Here is an 18,941-nt window from a genome sequence, read left to right as displayed (position 1 = left end):
CTCTCCTGGGCAGCAATGAAGTTCCTTACTTGGAATGTCAGGGGCTGCAATGCCCCTGACAAGAGACGTCTAATCAAAAGAGGTTTTGATCAGGCGAAGCTAGAAGTTATTTGCATTTAGGAAACTAAATTAGGTAGTGGAGAAGCAACTAAAGTTCTTGGTGTTAGGCAGAGATGGTCTGGTTTCTTTGTGGATTCGGAGGGGGCTTCAGGAGGGTTAGGCATCTTGTGGAATCCCATGGTTGTTCAGGTGGATGTTGTCTCAAGTTCTAGATATTGGCAGATGGTAAAGGTGAATTCAAGGATTCTGAACTTTACTTGTTTTTTAGTCAACGTTTATGATCCCACTATTGCTGAGGAGAAGCGTCGGTTGTGGGAGGTTATTTCCAAGCTTTTAGGAGAGGTGAGGTCGGCCTTAACGATTGTTGTTGGGGATTTCAACGCCACTCTCTCCTTCTCAGAAAAACGTGGAGGGGTGAGAAGGATGGGCAGGACTCAAACAGATTTTCAGACCTTTGTGGACTCCAATGCCCTGTTTGAAGTGGCTGCTAAAGGGGGGGGGGTTTACTTGGACCAATAGATGGCGGGGCTTTACCAACATTGCTGAGAAACTTGATAGGTTCTTCCTTGCAGGGGATTGGAACTTGGCACCCCTTGTTTTTGAGGCGGAAATTTTAGCTATTTCAGGTTCAAACCACTTCCCGATCTCCTTGGTTAGGCAAAAGGATGGAGTTCCGCTCAGGTGTCCCTTCAAGGTGGAAAAGATGTGGTTAAGGGAGCAAGGCTTTAGAGATCAGGTGATTTGTTGGTGGAAGGCTTCTTGGCCTTTCAGTTCTTTAAAAAGCTTAGTTATGTAAAACAGAAACTGAAATCTTGGAACAAGGATGTGTTTGGTAATATCTTTGATGAAAAACGTAGGATTGAAGGAGATTTGGGGGCCTTAAACTCGAAAGTCTTGGCTGAAGGGATGGATGAAGTGGATTATCTAACAGAGAAAGACCTGCTTAGTAGATATGGTGAAGTTCTGCAGAGGGAGGAGATTTACTGGAAACAGAAATTGCGCGAGAATTGGCTTAAAGCTGGAGATAGAAACACCAAATGTTTCCATAGTTCGGTGAAAGCTAAGAGAAGTCTCAATAGAATCCTTTCCCTGAGACTAGTGGATGGGACCCGAACGGAGGATCTTGATCGGATCAGCTAGGAGGCGATGGATTTCTTTGGGAATCTTTGGAGGAAGAGTGGGACTGATCAGGGCAGTCTGCAAGACGAGTTTTTGGAGGTAATTCCTCCTTTAGTCTCTAGGGAGGATAATAGGATGCTTGAGGAACTAATCTCGCTGAAGGAAGTGAAAGTTGTTGTCTTTGGTTTGGGTGGGGAGAAAGCGTCGGGCCCAGATGGTTTTTAGGCTTTCTTTTTCCAGTTTTTTTGGGATTTGCTTGGTGGGGAGTTGCTGGAAGTGGTTGAAGAGTCAAGATCTAGTGGATTTGTTCTGAAAGAATTTAACTGTACTTTGGTAGCGCTTATTCCTAAGAAAGATAAGCCGGAGGGATTTGAGGAGTTTCGCCCGATCGCGTTGTGTAACAACATTTACAAAATCATTACAAAAGTTGCTGCAAATAGGCTTAAATTGATTTTAGACAAACTGATTTCTTGTGAACAGAGTGGATTTACCCCAGGGAGGAATATTGTGGACGAGGTTATTGTGGCTCATGAGGCGATTCACACGGCCATGAAGAGCAGACAGAGAAGAATGATTCTAAAGTTAGATATTCGGAAAGCCTACGATAGAGTTGATAGGTCTTTTCTGGTGGCTGTGTTAGCCAAGTTCGGGTTTTGTAAGTCTTGGATTAAGTGGATTTCTAGTATGATTATGTAGTTTTCAGCTTCGGTTTTAGTTAACGTCAACCCCCAAGGTTTCTTTCCCACCTCGCGGGGCATTCGGCAAGGGGATCCAATATACCCCTTTCTCTTCATTTTAATGGCAGAAGTTCTTGGGCGTTCGATTGCTCGAAAGCATTCTCAGGGGCTGTGGAAAGGTATTGAGATAGCTCGGGGGGTGGATTCTACAACGCACTCTCAACTTGCTGACGATACTTGTCTTTTCGGAGTAGCCTCCATGCAAGAAGCATCGGTGATGAAGAAGGTGCTGGCCAGATTTAGTTGGGCCACTGGTCAGGAAATTAATAGGCAAAAATTGGAGATTTTTTTCTTCCACACTGAAGTTGGGTCTCAGAGGTCTATAGCCAAATTATTTGGGATTAGGATTGGTCAACTACCTGGGAAATTCCTCGAAATGCCGCTCTTTGCTGGAGCAGGTAAGGCAGAAATTTGGAAAAGGCTGCTTGATGGTTGCAAAGAAAAAATGGAGGGCTGGAAAAGTAAGTGGCTCACCTTGGCTGGCCGCCTTCTGATGCTGAAGACAGTTGTCTCGGCTATGCCAATCTTCCCCATGGCTTGTTTTAAACTCCCAGGCACAATCATTAAGAATATGCAGCAGAAGATGAGGAAGTTTCTATGGAACGGTAATCAGGAGCAAGATAAAATCCCGTTAATGGCCTAGGACAGAGTGTGCAAACCCAAAGGGGGAGGTGGTGCGGGGCTTCGTGACTGGAAGCTAATCAATGAGGTGATGGGGGCTAAGTTGGTGTGGCAAATGTACAGCAAGCCGGAGCAAAGGTGGGTCCGAATTCTTCAAGCTAAGTATTTGGATAGTGGTGACAGGGAGAGGATTCTCACGGTTGAAAACCCCCCGAGAGGATCAGCTTTGTGGAATTTTCTGGTGAATAGCAAGAGTCTGATTACAAACCATCTTTCTTGGCGGATTGGAGACGGGCAAAAAGCGTGTTTATGGCAGGATTCCTGGGACGGTCGCCCATCGCTGGATTCTAGGGTCCCCAGCGGATTAAGCTAAAGACTGCTCAACTTTGGGGTACCAAAGTGTGTGATTTTTTGTCTCATGAATCGTCTGAGTTGGGCCAGCGTTTGAACTGGAAGAATCCCCGTGTTTTAAACCTGGAGGAGGCGGATGAAAGGTTGCTGAGGAATGTCCTAGACAGCAAAGAGGTGTCGTGCTCGAGGGAAGTGGATGAGATAATTTGGTGTGGTGCCAAGAGTGGCAGTTATTTTGTCAAGCTAGGGTATACTCTGTTGGAGACAAAAGGCAGGAAGAAGGTTTGGGAATCTAAATTTTGTTGGATCAAAGAGTGTTTACCGAAGGCGGGTGCCTTCTCCTCGCTGGCACGCAAAAAGCGGATTCTATCAGGAGATAGACTCAAGAAAATGGGGTTTGCAAGCCCATTCCGTTGTGTGCTTTGTGGGAAGGAGGAGGAAGATGTGGACCACCTTCTACTGAATTGCGAGTTTGCCCAGGAAGCCTGGCGTTTTGGGTTACAGAGGCTGAACTGGAAGGGACCGATGGCAAGGAATTTGTGCGATTGGCTGGAATCTTGGCCAGTTTTGGGTAAATCTTCAATCTTTGCTGCTATTTGGAAGATTATGCCTTCTACTGGTATATGGGAACTCTGGAAAGAACGAAACCGAAGACTGTTTGAGGACAAAGCGGAAACTACGGATCACTTTCTGATAAGATTGGAGAAGGCAATCTCGGAATTAGTCACTAACGCTGCTTCCCAGGTTAATTTGGCAAAGTCTCCTTTCACTCAGTTTGATGCTAGAGTATTGGTGAGTTGGCCTTTGATTAAATTTAGGCCCGCTAATGGGCTTTTGAGGGCTAATCCTCATAGGAAGGGTGAAATAAGACAGGAGTGGGATCCGCCAGATAAGGGTTGGACTAAGATCAATTTTGATGGCGCTTCAAGGGGGAATCTCGGGGTCTCAGGAGTTGGGGTCATAGCCTGGGACGATTGTGGAAACACTCTAGCCATTGGGGCTAAAAGGTGGGTGGATGGTTCGAACAATGAAGCTGAGTGTCAAGCGGCTATAGAAGCCATTCTTCTGGCTAAGAAGTTGGGAGTGAAGAAACTTCACCTGGAGGGGGACTCTCAAATTGTGGTGAATGGGATAGCTAGGGGTCGCATGGAGGCATGGCAACTGGACAAACACATTAGAAGAATGAATCTCCTTCTTTGTGGGTTTGAAGATTTCAAGGTGTCACATGTTCTCAAGGAAGCAAATGTAGAGGCTGACAAGCTTTCGAATGTGGGAGCAAATGGTTCTTTGGATAGCAACTTTAATTTATTTGAGGACCTACAAAATGTATGTCCTCATGATTTTGGTTGATTTGCTTAAAATGTGGGAAGAGAACCCAAGTTGTGTTTTTGAGCCTGGTGTGGTTTGATTTTGACACTGGATATGTGGGAAGTGATGTCCCTTGTGGATTGTGATCTACAATATTGTAGCAAGTTGCATTGGCGGCGTAGGAGTGATGATGGAGGCTATCGGTGGGCTGATCAGGTGATGATGCTTGGTTTGAGGTGCTAGGTGTGGAGTTATTATTTCTTGTGGTGGCGCTGCCTATTTTAGGGCCTTGGCTCTTGGTTTCCTGGCACTTTGCAGTTTTTGGTATTGGCTTTGTTAGTGTGTGCAGGTTTTGGACGAGGGTGAGAGGTAGGATGGAGGCCAATTTCTCTCTGTCGACTAATGGTCAGATGCCAGCATTCTATGGCCCAATTTCGTGCAATAGGTTGTTGAATGTTTCCAGGGTTGATGGGGATGTGTTTTGGAGGGCAGTGCGTTGGATGGTTGGGGAGGAATTTCTAGTGTTTGATTGTCGCCCTCGAAGTAATCTGGACATCTTGTTGTTGTTCGTTGTGTTGGCCTTGACGGTGGGTGGGTCGACGGAGGAGGTGCAGCGAGTAACGTCCTTGGTGTTGCGACCTAAATGGTCGAGCGGGTTGGAAGATGTGGTGGCTCGTGCAGAAATTGGCAAAGGTTTGAAGATGTTGCAAGAACCGTGGCGGAGGATTGGTGTGGAGAGGGGGGGCGTGCAGTCGTTCGTGATCTGGTCGGCTTCTCGACCTGTGGAAATCCAACTAGAGGACGCAAGAAAGGGGTGGAGGGATGTTGTGAATTTTGTGCGAGAATTGGGATCGACGGAAAGAGCAAAAATACGTGGTAAGAAGACCCCAATCAGGTCGGAGGCTCCATTGGATGAAGATGGAAGGCCACTGATCCGTCATCAGATTCCTCAGAAGCATGCGAAGGTGGTGGAACGCAGCTCGCTTCAAGATGGTAGGCCAGGAACCTTGCCAAGTGGTGGGAGGGAGACTCATGTGGCAGGCCCCAGCCAGGGCATTCCGAATTTCTCAAGGGAAGAGGCCCTGGGTTGGTTTCATTAGGCAGGTCCCTTGGGTTTGTCGGGTTTTGGGTGGGGGAGTATGTATGTATGTATGGTGGTTTTTTGAAGTGATAGGACTTGTAGGTCCGGTGTCTTTCTCAAGTTCTGTTGGTTTTGTAGGGGCGAGACCCCATGTAGTGGTAGGCTGTTGGACAGCTTTATGGATGTAATCCTTTGTTTTTTAAGCAATATATTATCCTGGTTATTGATCAAAAAAAAAATATTGCAACCAAAGAAAGATGGAAAAAAAGATATGGCTCAACTACCCCAAAGATCCAAAAAGTTAAACCAGAAGCCCATGAAGGACCTAAAAGAAGGAGAGCTCACCTAGTTCAAAGTATTTCAAAGAAAAGATAGAACCTCCACCTCAATCATTGAGGAGGTGCACTTGGCACTAACAGCAACCAAACAAGTATACTCTTGATTGAAGATGTATTTTTGCTTTGATTACCGACACTAATGAGCATAGGACTGTGAAGGCAAATAAGGATGGATGATGCAAAATCCTGGTGAGTGGCAATAGATGAGAAGATGATTACATTGAAAAAAAAATGCCAAATAACTTTGCCTAATGGACAAAAACTTGTTGGATGCAAATGGGTGCTCAAGAGGAAGATTGGTTCAAATGGCATTATTGAGAAGTACTAGGCGAGATTGGTTGCGAAGGGATATTCCCAAGTTGAGGGAATTGATTATTGTGAGATTTTCTCTTTAGTTGTTGGGCTGACAACCATTCAATTCTTATTATCTACTCCAACTTTTGACCTTAAAGTTGAGCAAACGGATGTAAAGACAATTTTCCTTCATAGTGATTTGGAGAGCCAAAGTATTATGTTGAAAGAGTTCAGGAAAACTTGGTTTGTAAGTTGAAGAAATTTTTGTATGGTCTTAAGCACCTAGGATGTGGTACCCAAAATTTGATTCCTTTGTTTTGGCATTGGGATTTTTGAGATCCAAATAGGATCATTGCATCTATTATAAGGTGGGCAATTATTGTTTCTTTTTTATCGCATTATATGTTGATAATATGATAGTTTTCAATAGCAGTAAGGCTATGGTTTGTGAATTGAAGTCTCAACATTTAGCATAGTTTGAGATAGAAGCCTTAGAGGCTAAAAAGTTCATCTTGGGTATGGATACTACAAGAGATAGAGCTAGCCAAAAGCTTTGATTAGACCAATGCAAGTACATGAACTCGGTGTTGGAGAGAATCAAAATGACAACTTGCAAACCATTGTGTGTCCCTATTTTAGTGAGGACTAAGTTGTTACATAAGCAGTGTCTGACTCCTCTTAGTGAGATGCAAAATATGATTAGAGGACCTTATCTAGCGCCATTAGGAGGTTAATGTATGTTATGGTCTATAATAGACCAAACATTGTCCAAGCAATGGGAGTGTTAGATGTTTCATGGCTAATCCTAGACAAGAACATTAGAATGTAGTGAAAAAGGTCTTTCAATATTTGTGGGGTGCTTCCTAGTACTCCCTTTGTTATCATGATAATTTTTTAAGGGATCAACTTTGGATGAAAATTTATGGATTTGTGGAATCAAGTTGGGCTAGGGATGTTGACAACTAGAGATCCACCAATGGATATTTTTTCATTATGTTTGATAGTGCAATCAATTGCAAGAATAAGTGATACTTGTGGTTGTCTTGTTCACTACAAAGGCTGAGTACATGGCAACTACTCATGCCTATAAGGATGCCATCTAGCTTAAACGATTATGTGCAAATGTGGGGCTAAGCCAAGAGCTATTACAATTCTATGTGATAGTCAAAGTGTCATATTTTTAGCAAAGAAATCAACCTTAGCAATGAAGCACATTGATGTCTAGTACCATTTTGTTCAAAACATGATAAAGGATGGGAGGGTGATGCTAGAGAAGATTGATACTTTGACAAATGTTGTAGATGCATTGACGAAACTTGTGAGCACAACAAGTTCAGGTGGTGCAACGAGTCTATGGACCTCACAGCCCCTAGCAATTAGATCTAATGTTGGACTTTCCCTTTGCTTTTGCAAGGTGTTCAACAAGTGGGAGAATGTTGGGAAAAGGTGTCTCAACTTTGCATTCTTGATGTTCATAACTTCATATTTAATAATTATTTTGTATTTATTTTTATTTTTTTTCCTCACATAAGAAGTGGCATCTCACTTTGAGGTGACATTCTATGCCATGTGTAAAGTGTTGACATGTAGCTAGGTCGGGTCCCTAGCGAGGGTCGACCTAGTCTTGGAATTGCTAATTGGCCTTTCGGCCTTAGCAATTCTCCATAAAATGTGCAACTTATATGTTTAATATAAAGGTATTGGTCTGGCCCTAAATAAGTAACTTGTAATTAAATAGGACTGACCCTATTCTTGGCGTCAAATCAGTAAGGCCGACTTGAGGTCTTTTAGGTAGCTTTACCGCATATATATTCAATTGTCTTGTAGTCTTTCATACACAATGAACACATACAATTCGCAGTAAGCGAACTTGTGCTTGGGGGTGACGATAAGACCTTATCATCTATGATTGGGAAGGCAACAATCTGATGTTTGCCTGCGGTGAACAAGCACAGCCCGGAAAGTCAACATGGTATCAAAGCTACGGCTTTCCTAAATTGCAGATTTAGTCGGATGCGGCCTGAGCGAGTTGCAGTCGCAATGTGACAATCTCAATGTTCGCTTGGCAATCACCGTATAGTCAAGGGTAGTCGCTGTGATCGCAAGGAGCATTTGCATCGAGGTGGTGAAGTCGCAGCCTTTGTATTCGTGTTATTCGTGTTTGCCTGATCGCTAATGATGGTGGACTGTATTCGAAGACAATCGCAGAGGATGGATTCGTGTGCGGGTGTGTGCGGGTGTATCACAGTTATGTCCGTTGTGACAACGAAAAGTGTGGGAGCCTAAGTAGTTCGAGTGATTTCCCATGGCTTCTCAAGATCTGTGGCTTTGAGCTTCGCGCGCTTCCGCATCTCATAGAGTTGACGCTCTCGGAGGAACCTCGCTTTGAGAATTTGCTCTCTCTCCACCAGGGAAAATACGAGGTTCCCCTCCCATTATTGGAGAGATGTAGATCGATGGAGCGGTCCATGACCACCCTTGCAATGCCCACTCTGCTAACTGCATTGTCTCTGCTGCTACGCTAACAATCTGTGGTTGCAGGGGAGTGATCAGTCCATCGTAGTCGCACCACGATCACAGCGATTCGCGAAAGTAATCACCATGTTCGTAGAATCATGTGTACTTAAAGGCATTAATCACAAAGTTGTTTGTGGCGCTTGCGTGATCAACATGACTCGCATGATCCGTATTGTATTCGCATATGCATCCACAGTGTGTTCACGGTAAATCGCATTTCGAGTTTAGTGATCACAGTCGCAAGGTACTCACAGTCATTGTGTTCGTGGAGGATTGCATTTGCATTATCCGCATGGTGGCCGTAGCTTCGTAGAGTATTCACGAAGTATTCGCAATGGACATTGGGGTATATCCAAATCATCGCGGGATCATCGCAGTGACCATGTTAGTGATGTTCGCGGTGTATTCGCATTTGCATCCGCAACGTGTTCACAGTGTGAGCCATGGATGGTTATAGTCGCACAGCAAGCAGGTAGGTGTCCACGGACATGTTTATAATCCGCACCGTGATCACCATGGGAATATTCACATTTTTTATCACCGAGCTGATCATTTAATCTCAACAAGGTGGAAGCTCGAACCAGATTCGGGTCGTGATGGAGTTATCGTGTTTTCCAGGAGTCGTGGAGGCATCAAGGTCGCAGTGGTGATCGTAGCAAGCGTATTCACACATGGAGGCCGCATCTACCGTAAGGTGATATCAATTATCACAGTGCATCGAGGGGCGTATGGAGACTCATCTCGATACACAGAGATCACAGAAGGTGGTGATCCCAGGTTACTCACAGTGATCTCATTGATCGTAGGGTGTATTTGTGTATGATCACAGGGGTATGTCCGCAGCATTTGCCTCGTCATAGTTATTTAGAATTGGAAGGATGGTCGCTACCACAGTGCTTGCCGAGAACCATATTCACGGTGTTTGTATGCGCAAGAACCCCGAAAGGAGTTCATTGTATTCGCACTTGAATGGGTCGCAATATAAGAAATTGGCGATCACAGTGCGTGGTCGACATTCTTGATCGTTTGTCAATTCAGTGAAAGCGTTTGGTGGCTTGGCATGTTGACGCCACCAAGATGGAGATAAACGATGAGCAATGGTGAGGGCCGAAGGCCACGCAGCCATCTTCGCTAGATACTTCAATATGGCTGGAAGCTCTGATACTGAGCCAGAACGTTGGTAGAAGACCAACCTAGAAAGAGGTCATGAGGTAATTCTCAGGGTCAAGGGGTGTAGGCTATTCAGAAAGTTCACCGTCATGCACATTGTTTGACCATCAACAACTTTGATTGTTATGCCAACATTCTGAGCATCGTCACTAAGCTGAAGGTAGATGGCAAGAGCCAAAGGCCACTCAGCCACCAGAGATTCATGAAACAACTTAAGGACGCGAGTAAAAGAGATAAGTTTGTATATGCTTGTATCATGTTCATGCTATTATTAATCATGTTTGATTCTAATATTGATGTCAATAAGTCTTAAACTATTATGCTTCATAGGGAGCTTGGAATAGGCATGAGAGCCTATACAAGTTTTCAGCTCATTTCCTTACTTAAAGAGATGACTAACGATATGTCATTATGCTATGGTTCCCTTCGTAGAAAGTAAAAGTAAAGGAAAAGGAAATTTAGCATTCTTCTAATTTATGAAAATCCTATGATTGTTTTCCCTAATAGGATTCTTATATTATGTATCTCATATCAAGGATTAAGAGGGAATCCTACGTTCCCTACAATCCTCAGTAAATACTAGATGGAAGAATTGACAATATTCGGTAAGCTTAGGATTTTTTTTTAGGTCTAATGCATTTCCTTCTAGGATTAGAAGTATGACAAAGATCTAACTAAATCAATTAATGTTTTGAAAAGATTTAGAATGATGGATTGCAAACCTATGTCTACTCCTATGGAAACTAACTTGAAAGGTTGAGTATGTTTGCGGCTAACTTTAATTTTACAGATCCACTTGAGTACAGACAGTTGATTGGATCCTTGATGTACCTAGTTAACACTAGACCTGACACCTTGTTAAAGTATTCGGATATTTACTTGATTAATTAAACAATATTTGTTTAATTATTTAAGTTCCCTTTATCTCTTTTACACTTAAGCTAACTTTAGGTGCTTAATAATTAATTCTTTTATTAACTATTATGTGCAAGCCTAGGTTTTCCTTTTTAGGGTTTCTTGACCTATTAGACGATTATTCTTTTCATTGTATAGTAAGGATTATCACATTACACATTTTGTGAATATTGAGCTCTCATCTTTTTGAGCATATTTTTTGTGTATTTGTTTTATCTGTTATTTGCTTCCTTGCTTCTCCTTGTAACAGGTTTTTCAGCTTGCAGAGATCATTTGGTTTGTCCTATTGGTTCTAATGCTTCTGTGGTTCGATTGATCAGCTCATCAGGCTTTGGTTTCTCATGCCATCTGTATCTTCGAGTTCAGTTGTTTACCTTTGTTTGCCTCCCGATTTGAGTAGTATCATTTGAGGGCACTCATACAGATTACAATCTTCTCTACCTGGTCATGTTCTATTTCAGTGGAGGTTCTTCAATTCAGCAGTTATTCTTCGACAGTGTTTGCAGGTTCTTCATGCTTCAGTGATTCTTCTGATCTTCTCTTGTTCCTATCTTTTTGGAACATTCTTGTTTGGAGGCTTTTTTTAGTCCTTCTTCTTGCTTTTTCCATCTTTGTTTGGAGTAGAGTTTTGTTCCCACGTGGTTTTCTCTATTTCTCCGGTTCATAGCGATTTGGTTGTATTTGGGTACCTGATCAGGCTTTGTTGTCGGGACCCATCTTTCTTGCTTTCAGTAGCTGTTCTAGGTTTTAGCTTCTCCCTAAGTCTAGCTTAAGAGGGGGTGTTAGAGTATTCGGGTATTTACTTGATTAATTAAACAATATTTGTTTAATTATTTAAGTTCCCTTTATCTCTTTTACACTTAAGCTAACTTTAGGTGCATAATAATTAATTATTTTATTAATTATTATGTGTAAGCCTAGGTTTTCCTTTTTAGGGTTTCTTGACCTATTAGAGGATTATTCTTTTCATTGTATTGTAAGGATTCACATTACACATTTTGTGAATATTGAGCTCTCATCTTTTTTAGCATATTTTTTGTGTATTTGTTTTATCTGTTATTTGCTTCCTTGCTTCTCCTTGTAACAGGTTTTTCAGCTTGCAGAGATCATTTGGGCTCCTGTGGTGTTGTGTTTCTCAACTCTCACAGTTATGCAGTGAGTGCTCTCAGCCAATGTCCATTCTTCGCTTGTGTGCAAGAATGGAAGGTTCCATTTTATGCTTGTGTGCTAGATGGAAAATTGTAATTATGTAAAGACCTACTTGTGTATTACACTTTCTATGCTTGTGTGCTAGAACCATCCTATGCTTGTGTGCTAGATCCATTCTATGCTTGTGTGCTAGATGGAACTCTAAAGGTTCTGATTATGTATTATTTTTCTTCCCTAGTTAAGAGGGAGTGTTGTTTGTAACTAGGCTAAGAAAAAGGGGGATTCGGATTGCCTAAGGCAACATCCGAATCCCTAAAGGGCTAGGCCCTTTTGCCAAAGGGTAACATGTAGTGCTGGACCCTTCACGCCAAAGAAGATAGCATGTTCCTAAATAGGGCCAGCCCTATAATGAACACACCACACTCAAATGAAATTGGCGCCAAAATATATATTTAAATAAGCCGACTTAAAAGGGTATATGCACCATATAAATAAAGGCTATTTGACAAGTTTAAACACAATCATTCATTCATGCTCTTAGCGAAATTCATCTGCCTCTTGGTGTGCGAAAATAATCAGTGAACTTGGCGAATTTATCCAAGGAAGATATAGCGAATTGTGGTGCTCCTTATTGCTGTTAGATGGTGCATTAAAGTGCAGACCTGAGAGACTCATAATTGCAGACCTGAAGCAAACTTGACAGTGCAAATTCAGTTGTAATAGAAGTGCAGACCTGGTGTATTGAAAGGGGCAGATCTGATTCATTCAAGTGTGCAGATCTGAGTCACATGATTTGAGCTAAGCATTGTATTGTTGCAATTCAGAATTGAATACATAATCAGAATTGAAGCCGAGTATATTGCAGCAAGTGTTGCCACTAGAGAAGCAGTGTGGCTTCATAAACTTCTTGTTGATTTGTTTGGACAACCTTGGGAACCCACAGTCAATCATTGTGACAATCAGAGTTGTATGAAGATGTTTGTCAATCCAGTGTTTCATGACAGGTCAAAGCATGTGGAGACTCATTCAAGATATGGTACAAAGAAGTGCCATACAATTGAAATACATTAGCACAGATGAGCAGGCCTCTTGCTAGAGTGAAGTTTGAATATTTCAGAGATACTCTTGTATTGTGGAAAACACAGCTTTGGTTGAGAGGGAGTATCAATCTCAGTGATACATTTAATGGTATCTTCCACCCTCTGCGGGCAATGCAAGGTGGTGTTGTATTCTTCTCTAAAGAGAAGATTGAAGTGAAAATCCTCTTCCACCCTCTGCGGGCAATGCAAGATGGTAGTTATCCTTCTCAGGGAGAAGGTTGAAAGATCTCTTCCACCCTCTGCGGGCAATGCACGATGGATATCATGGAAGAAGTCCATGATGTGTATTTATAATTTTGTATGTATACTCACTTTTCGCAAGTGTGCATAGTAAGATTTTGGATCCATCCACTACGGGCAATGCAAGATGGATAGCATGGAAGAAGTCCATGATGTATTTTTCTGATTCAAGTATGCTTGATGAATATCACAGATGTGGATTACATGATGCATATCAGTTCATGATGTAGAACATCATTTGGTTTTCATGGGAACAGCCATGATGTGACTTGCTTATTTGGAAGTATCCTCCCTAGCTAAGAGGGAGTGTTGACATGTAGCTAGGTTGGATCCCTAGCGAGGGCCGACCTAGTCTTGGAATTGCTAATTGGCCTTTCGGGCTTAGCAATTCTCCATAAAATATGCAGCTTATATGTTTAATATAAAGGTATTGGTCTGGCCCTAAATAAGTAACTTGTAATTAAATAGGACTGACCCTATTCTTGGCATCAAATCAGTAAGGCCGACTTGAGGTCTTTTAGGTAGCTTTACCTCATATATATTCAATTGTCTTGTAGTCTTTCATACACAATGAACACATCCAATTCGTAGTAAGTGAACTTGTGCTTGGGGGTGACGATAAGACCATATCGTCTATGGTTGGGAAGGAAACAATCTGATGTTTGCCTGCGATGAACAAGCATAGCCCGGAAAGTCAACATAAACATCTTAGAATGTGTGTAAAAAGTTGTAGTAGCATCTTGTGTCCTCATGGTGTTTAAGAGCATCTTATAACATTGCAAGACAAGGGTTCCTTATGATGGAATCTTATGACATAGAAAAGCATGATTACAAAGGAGTTACATTGGAATCTTGACCAGCATTATGACAAGCTAAGAGACATATTTGAATGGATTAAATAAAATAAGATTGGGTGCCCAAATTGGGGAGTTTCATATGACAAGTTCTATGAAAAGTTATGACAGTTGTAAGAGCATTTTCTAAAATTAGACTGGAAGACCATGACCAACTTGGGTGTTGGAATTTGGTTCTTTGTTTTTGTCCCATGGTTTTGTAAAGCCACTCATGATTTGTGGTTTGGCATTCAAATATTTATTGATGCTTGGAGATGGGATATGGCAATTGGTTGTTTAAGTATTGTCAGGGTGCCAAAATTGTTGTAAGTTGCATGTTGGCAATACTCTTGTAAGGGCATGTCCCTAACATTTTATTTCATGCGTTAGAGTGTGGGGATTTCCTCCTAAAGGGGTTTTCCGACGTAAACATTCATGTTGTCATATATTATTTTACTTTTCATATGTTTTCTTTGTTGTAGCTATAAGGATCATGAATATTTGCACATAACCTTCCTCCTAGGTTAGTGTAAGAAGTGATTCTACATACCTCGCTTTCTTTCATATTTAATGAGTTCATTTATACAATGTTGGATTGTGATACACAAACCGTGCTTGAAAATGCTCATAATACTTACACAAGCTTGTCTTTGAGAAGAAAAAACATTCAAAAAACATTCAAGCAAAATGTTTTTATGCTATAAAACTTGCCCAAAAAAGTTAAAAACTTGTTAAAAAATCATTACAACTCCCAATTAGTCAGAGTTCTGCTAACTAAATTGCATTTTTTCACATTTTTTTGGAAAAAAAGGAGTGTTCAAAAATTATTCCTGGCAATGTAATGATAAAAAGGGCATTTTTTAAGGGTAAAACTCGTGAAAACAGGCAGTTCAAAATTAATCGAATGTTTTTCACAATTTTTGCTTCTATGCAGCAGACAATGGTCAGGTGACAAAGATATAGGATTGCCAATATGATGATCCAAGTTCAAGCTCCACTACAAATGCTCATATGTCAAATCAAAATGTCACATATGTAGACGAGATTGAGAGAAAACATGAAGCAAATTTAAGCAGAGTACAAGTTTCTGAGCATAATAGCATAAAATTTAAGTCATACCATCTCTGGAGTGAAAATAACAAGAAGCAAGAAAGCAGCAATTAAGCACGCCATGTAAACATATTATGGACCCAAGCACATCCCAAGTTCTGTACAACACCAAGGTTTAACTATAACCTTTTTAGTCAAGCAGACAACAGTCCATGAGAAGTCAAAGGCATTGCCAATATGATAACCTGGATCCAAGCTTCACCAAGAAGTAAGGAAGCTGCAATGTGTGACCACACCATGTAAACATATTATGGACCCAGTTACCAGGATTTGAAAATAACAAGAAACAAGCAAACAGCAATATGTGAGCACACCAAGTAAACATATCATAGGCCCAAGCACATCCCCCCAGTTCTATGCAAGCTATATTCCAAGTTTTAACTCAACCTCTCTAGTCCAGCAGACAATGGTCTGGTGACACAATAAAGGGATAGCCAATATAATGGCCCAGGCTCAAGCTCCGCTAAGAACGTTCACAAGTTAAATCAAAATGGCACACACATAGACAAGATTGAGTGAGAACACCTGGCAAATTTTGCCTGAGTACAAGTATCTGACCATAGTTGCACAACATTTAAGACATGACATCCCTCGGGTGAAAATGTTTTTCAAATGCTCAGGTTACAATTAGGAAAATGCAGCGCTTTAAGAAAAAAAAAACCAGATAAAAGCAGATATTTCTCTTATTCGCTGATAGTCACATTCAAATTGTGTTTTTATCAATTATAAAATGCTTTTCTGAAATGCAAATGGGTGTGACTGAATAATTGCTAGATTTGACCACTGCACCAATCGGCACATATATATGACATGGTTCAAAGCCAGGCAAGTTTAAAATGGTTTTAAAAAGTGTGTTATAAAGTTTTCTGTTACCATGCTCCTTAGATTAGACATCCAAGCTTATGGGTGTTCTAGGCTTGATGGTGCATTTCCCAATATCAGTGTTACAATTCACCTAGACAAAACAATAACAAGAAGCAACTTTCACTGTATTTCATAAAATAATGGAGCTACTCCGTGATCCAAGTCTCCCTATTTATGTAGTACTAAGTAGTAATCAGCTTTTGAGTGTTTAGTATGGTTTCTGTTGATGTTAAGTAACATCCTGTAGCGAAAAGATTTTATCCAGCCCAAGCAGAAGGATGGCCATCCATCCCATCAAAAACACTATGAAACTCCAATATTCTGCAATACCTGGCAGCAAATGCCAAAAACCTAGCACTATTCCCCTCTTTACAGATCATCACTAAACATTTCAAATTTCACCCCGTATTCTGCCAGAATAGATACCCTGAAGATGTGACTTCTAGCCAAAAGATCTTCTAAACTCAATGGTAGATTCCAGTATTAATTTGACGACAAGATGAGTGCTACAATTTAGCCATTAAATAAGCACTTCAGCCATGTTTCTCAAACAAATTGAACACGACAAAAGCCAATACATTTAATCAGGATCAAAATGAAAATCTAGTCCACCGTGACGACTCTGAGCAAAATCCAAAGCCCAACACTAATTTTTTCTACACACAGATCATCATTCTACACCCAAATTCAGTAATGCAACAAAATTCCCGTCAGCCACTAATCCTGATAATGGGCTGCCGAGAGGAGCCAAACATCAACCCAATATCAGTTTTCCATAAAATTTATTTTTGAAGCTCTCTTTCAACTATTATGGATTGTGGGATTTTTAACTCTTAAGAAAATCCAATTAAAGATATCATGCTTCCAGAATCCAAACATTGGATTTTACACAGTTTCTTTCTGGACCTTTCTTTCACTTACTAAGAAATGTAAGCTTTAACTCAAAAATTGATTTAAGAGGCAACAAACTTACATGATCTTGGCATGGTTTTCTGCAGAATTTTCTTTTAAACTCTCCTTCAGTGACTATGGGATGCTTGCGCTTGAAACTCTAACAAAACTTCAATAGAATTCAACCTTTCTAAAAAAATTGATTTTCCACACAGTTTCTTCTTGAATCTCTGTTTCAACAATAAGGGAGAGCCGAAACTTGAAACTCTTCAAAAACAACCCAATTGAAGACTTCGTGACATTTCAACCATTAGTTTTCTACATAGTTTCTTCCTGAAGTTTTTTTTCAATTGTTATAGATAGCGGAACCTTTAACTCTCTAACAAAACTCCAGTTAGAGACTTGAAGCTTCCACGATACATACATCAGTTTTCTAAGAATTTCTCTGTGAAGCTCTATTTCAATTAGTATGAATTGCAGTAGCTAAATCCTCCTTAATAAGAATTCACTTAAAGGCTTCAAGCTTCCACAATCCATAGTAGTTAAGAAACACAAAGCGTCCACGTGAAAAATGCTAACAAAATTTAACTCGACATGGCGGACAACGTATCAAAAAAAACTCGCCTCGATGACGAGTCAGAAGGTGCGGCCAGTACCGTCGATTTAACAAAAGGTTCTACACAATTTCTCGTACCAAAGCTGACTTTATTATAAATTCAGTTTTTACACATAGCTACCCTGAGTTCAAACTTCATATCCAACCCTAAAAACTCATCCCGAGACCAAACCTTTACTGAAAATTAAGCCAAAAAAGGCAAAATCTTGAATAAAAATAAGGAAAAGCATGAGAAAAAAATACCTTTGCTTCGTTGACCTTGGCGATTGCCCTCATCGTAGTAAAACCCCTCCTCGTCGTGTTCAGGGTACTCTAAACATGTCAGTGCAGCGGGCGACTCACAGCAGCCCTTAATTCTTACAGGATGCCCTACAAATAAAGGGACGCAGTGGTTGAGAAAAGTCCACTTCTTCCTCCTACCTGAAATCTGTAGGACAAGCGCTCCGTGTTGATCTGTATAGATGATGATAATGGAAATGCATATCCAGGTTGTGGGTGTCATCGGAGCAATGGCTCTACAAACCCCCCACGCTTCTGACATGGTACGAATTTCCTCATGTTTCCCTCCTCATCCACATCCCACTTCCTCCTACTCCTCGGTCCGAATTAACCACTAGATACTTGTCAGTCGTCCACATGTATTTAGGACTATTGTCGTTTAAAACCCAAGAACAATTTTCCCATATATATATATATATATTCTGTACATTGTAGCAAAGGAATGGAAGAGAGATTTAAAAGCTGCTCTCTTGAGATCTTTCACTATCCTAAGTTTTATTTTGCTAATGAGGTGGTTATTTATACTCGATATGGATATTATTCTATGGTGTGCACTATAAGATGAAGTATATCTACCACTCTTGTTTTCATTTCTCATTATTTGTGAGGTATGGTTCATCTATTCGTGATGCACCTAATAATATATGTGTTCTCTTTTCTCATTCTTTCTTACGTAGAGATCATTTATTAGTTTTGTATTTAAGATGATGTGATTTAGGTCTTAATTAGGCAATTAACAATTTTGTTTCACTCTTAATTACAACTCACATGTATGTTTGTTTTTTTTCATTTTTTCATATGAGGTTAAACTCTTTAACATAGTACACTTTCTTCTTGCCAATGTATTTTGTACACATGACGGTCCTAATTTTTTCTATCACATATGTTTTTATTTCCTCATTAGTGTTTTGACACTCTTGCAATTTAATGTCATATTTACTCATTCATTTGCAATGTTTCATCCACAAGTTTTTACTCACCTTAGTTCCTCCACAATCATTATGCACTAATGATGGTTCTCCATATTTTCAACATTTTTAAGATAAGATCTGTTTTACCTCTGTATATGGTAAAAATGGATAACAACAATATTGAAAGACTAAATGAATTCAACCACAAAACCCTAGCCTAACAACAACAAAGATCCACCATAACATATGAAGATTACCTAAGACAATGCAAATCAAATGAAATCACAAAGATTATACCATCACATGTCCAATAGGGTTTGAATCTCCATCCTTCCTATCTCCATTGATTTTGCTTGATATATTTGCTCTCAGATTTTGTATGCACAAGAGCTCAACAAAGAACAGAAATGTGGTTGCAAGTAGGATCGCATATGAAA

At 40.6% G+C, this 18,941-nt stretch overlaps 1 protein-coding gene across 4 annotated transcripts in view; it reads right to left on the bottom strand.

Annotated features, from left to right (window-relative positions):
* The window catches only part of LOC131038845 (uncharacterized), a 50,289-nt gene extending 32,225 nt beyond the window's left edge, over nt 1-18,064 (bottom strand). For 3 of the 4 annotated variants that reach the window (XM_057971402.2, XM_057971401.2, XM_057971403.2), the window contains exon 1: nt 17,558-18,063. In XM_057971402.2, coding sequence (XP_057827385.1) covers nt 17,558-17,590 — 33 coding nt within the window. In that variant the 5' untranslated portion in view covers nt 17,591-18,063. Of the gene's footprint in view, nt 1-17,557 lie in introns of all 4 variants that reach the window. The other variant, XM_057971404.2, reaches the window with a different exon arrangement.
* Between the last annotated feature and the right edge of the window lie 877 nt (nt 18,065-18,941).

The sequence above is a fragment of the Cryptomeria japonica genome, chromosome 9 (assembly GCF_030272615.1).
Source record: "Cryptomeria japonica chromosome 9, Sugi_1.0, whole genome shotgun sequence".
Classification (NCBI taxonomy): Eukaryota; Viridiplantae; Streptophyta; class Pinopsida; order Cupressales; family Cupressaceae; genus Cryptomeria; species Cryptomeria japonica.
This window is presented reverse-complemented; position numbering and strand designations above follow the sequence as displayed.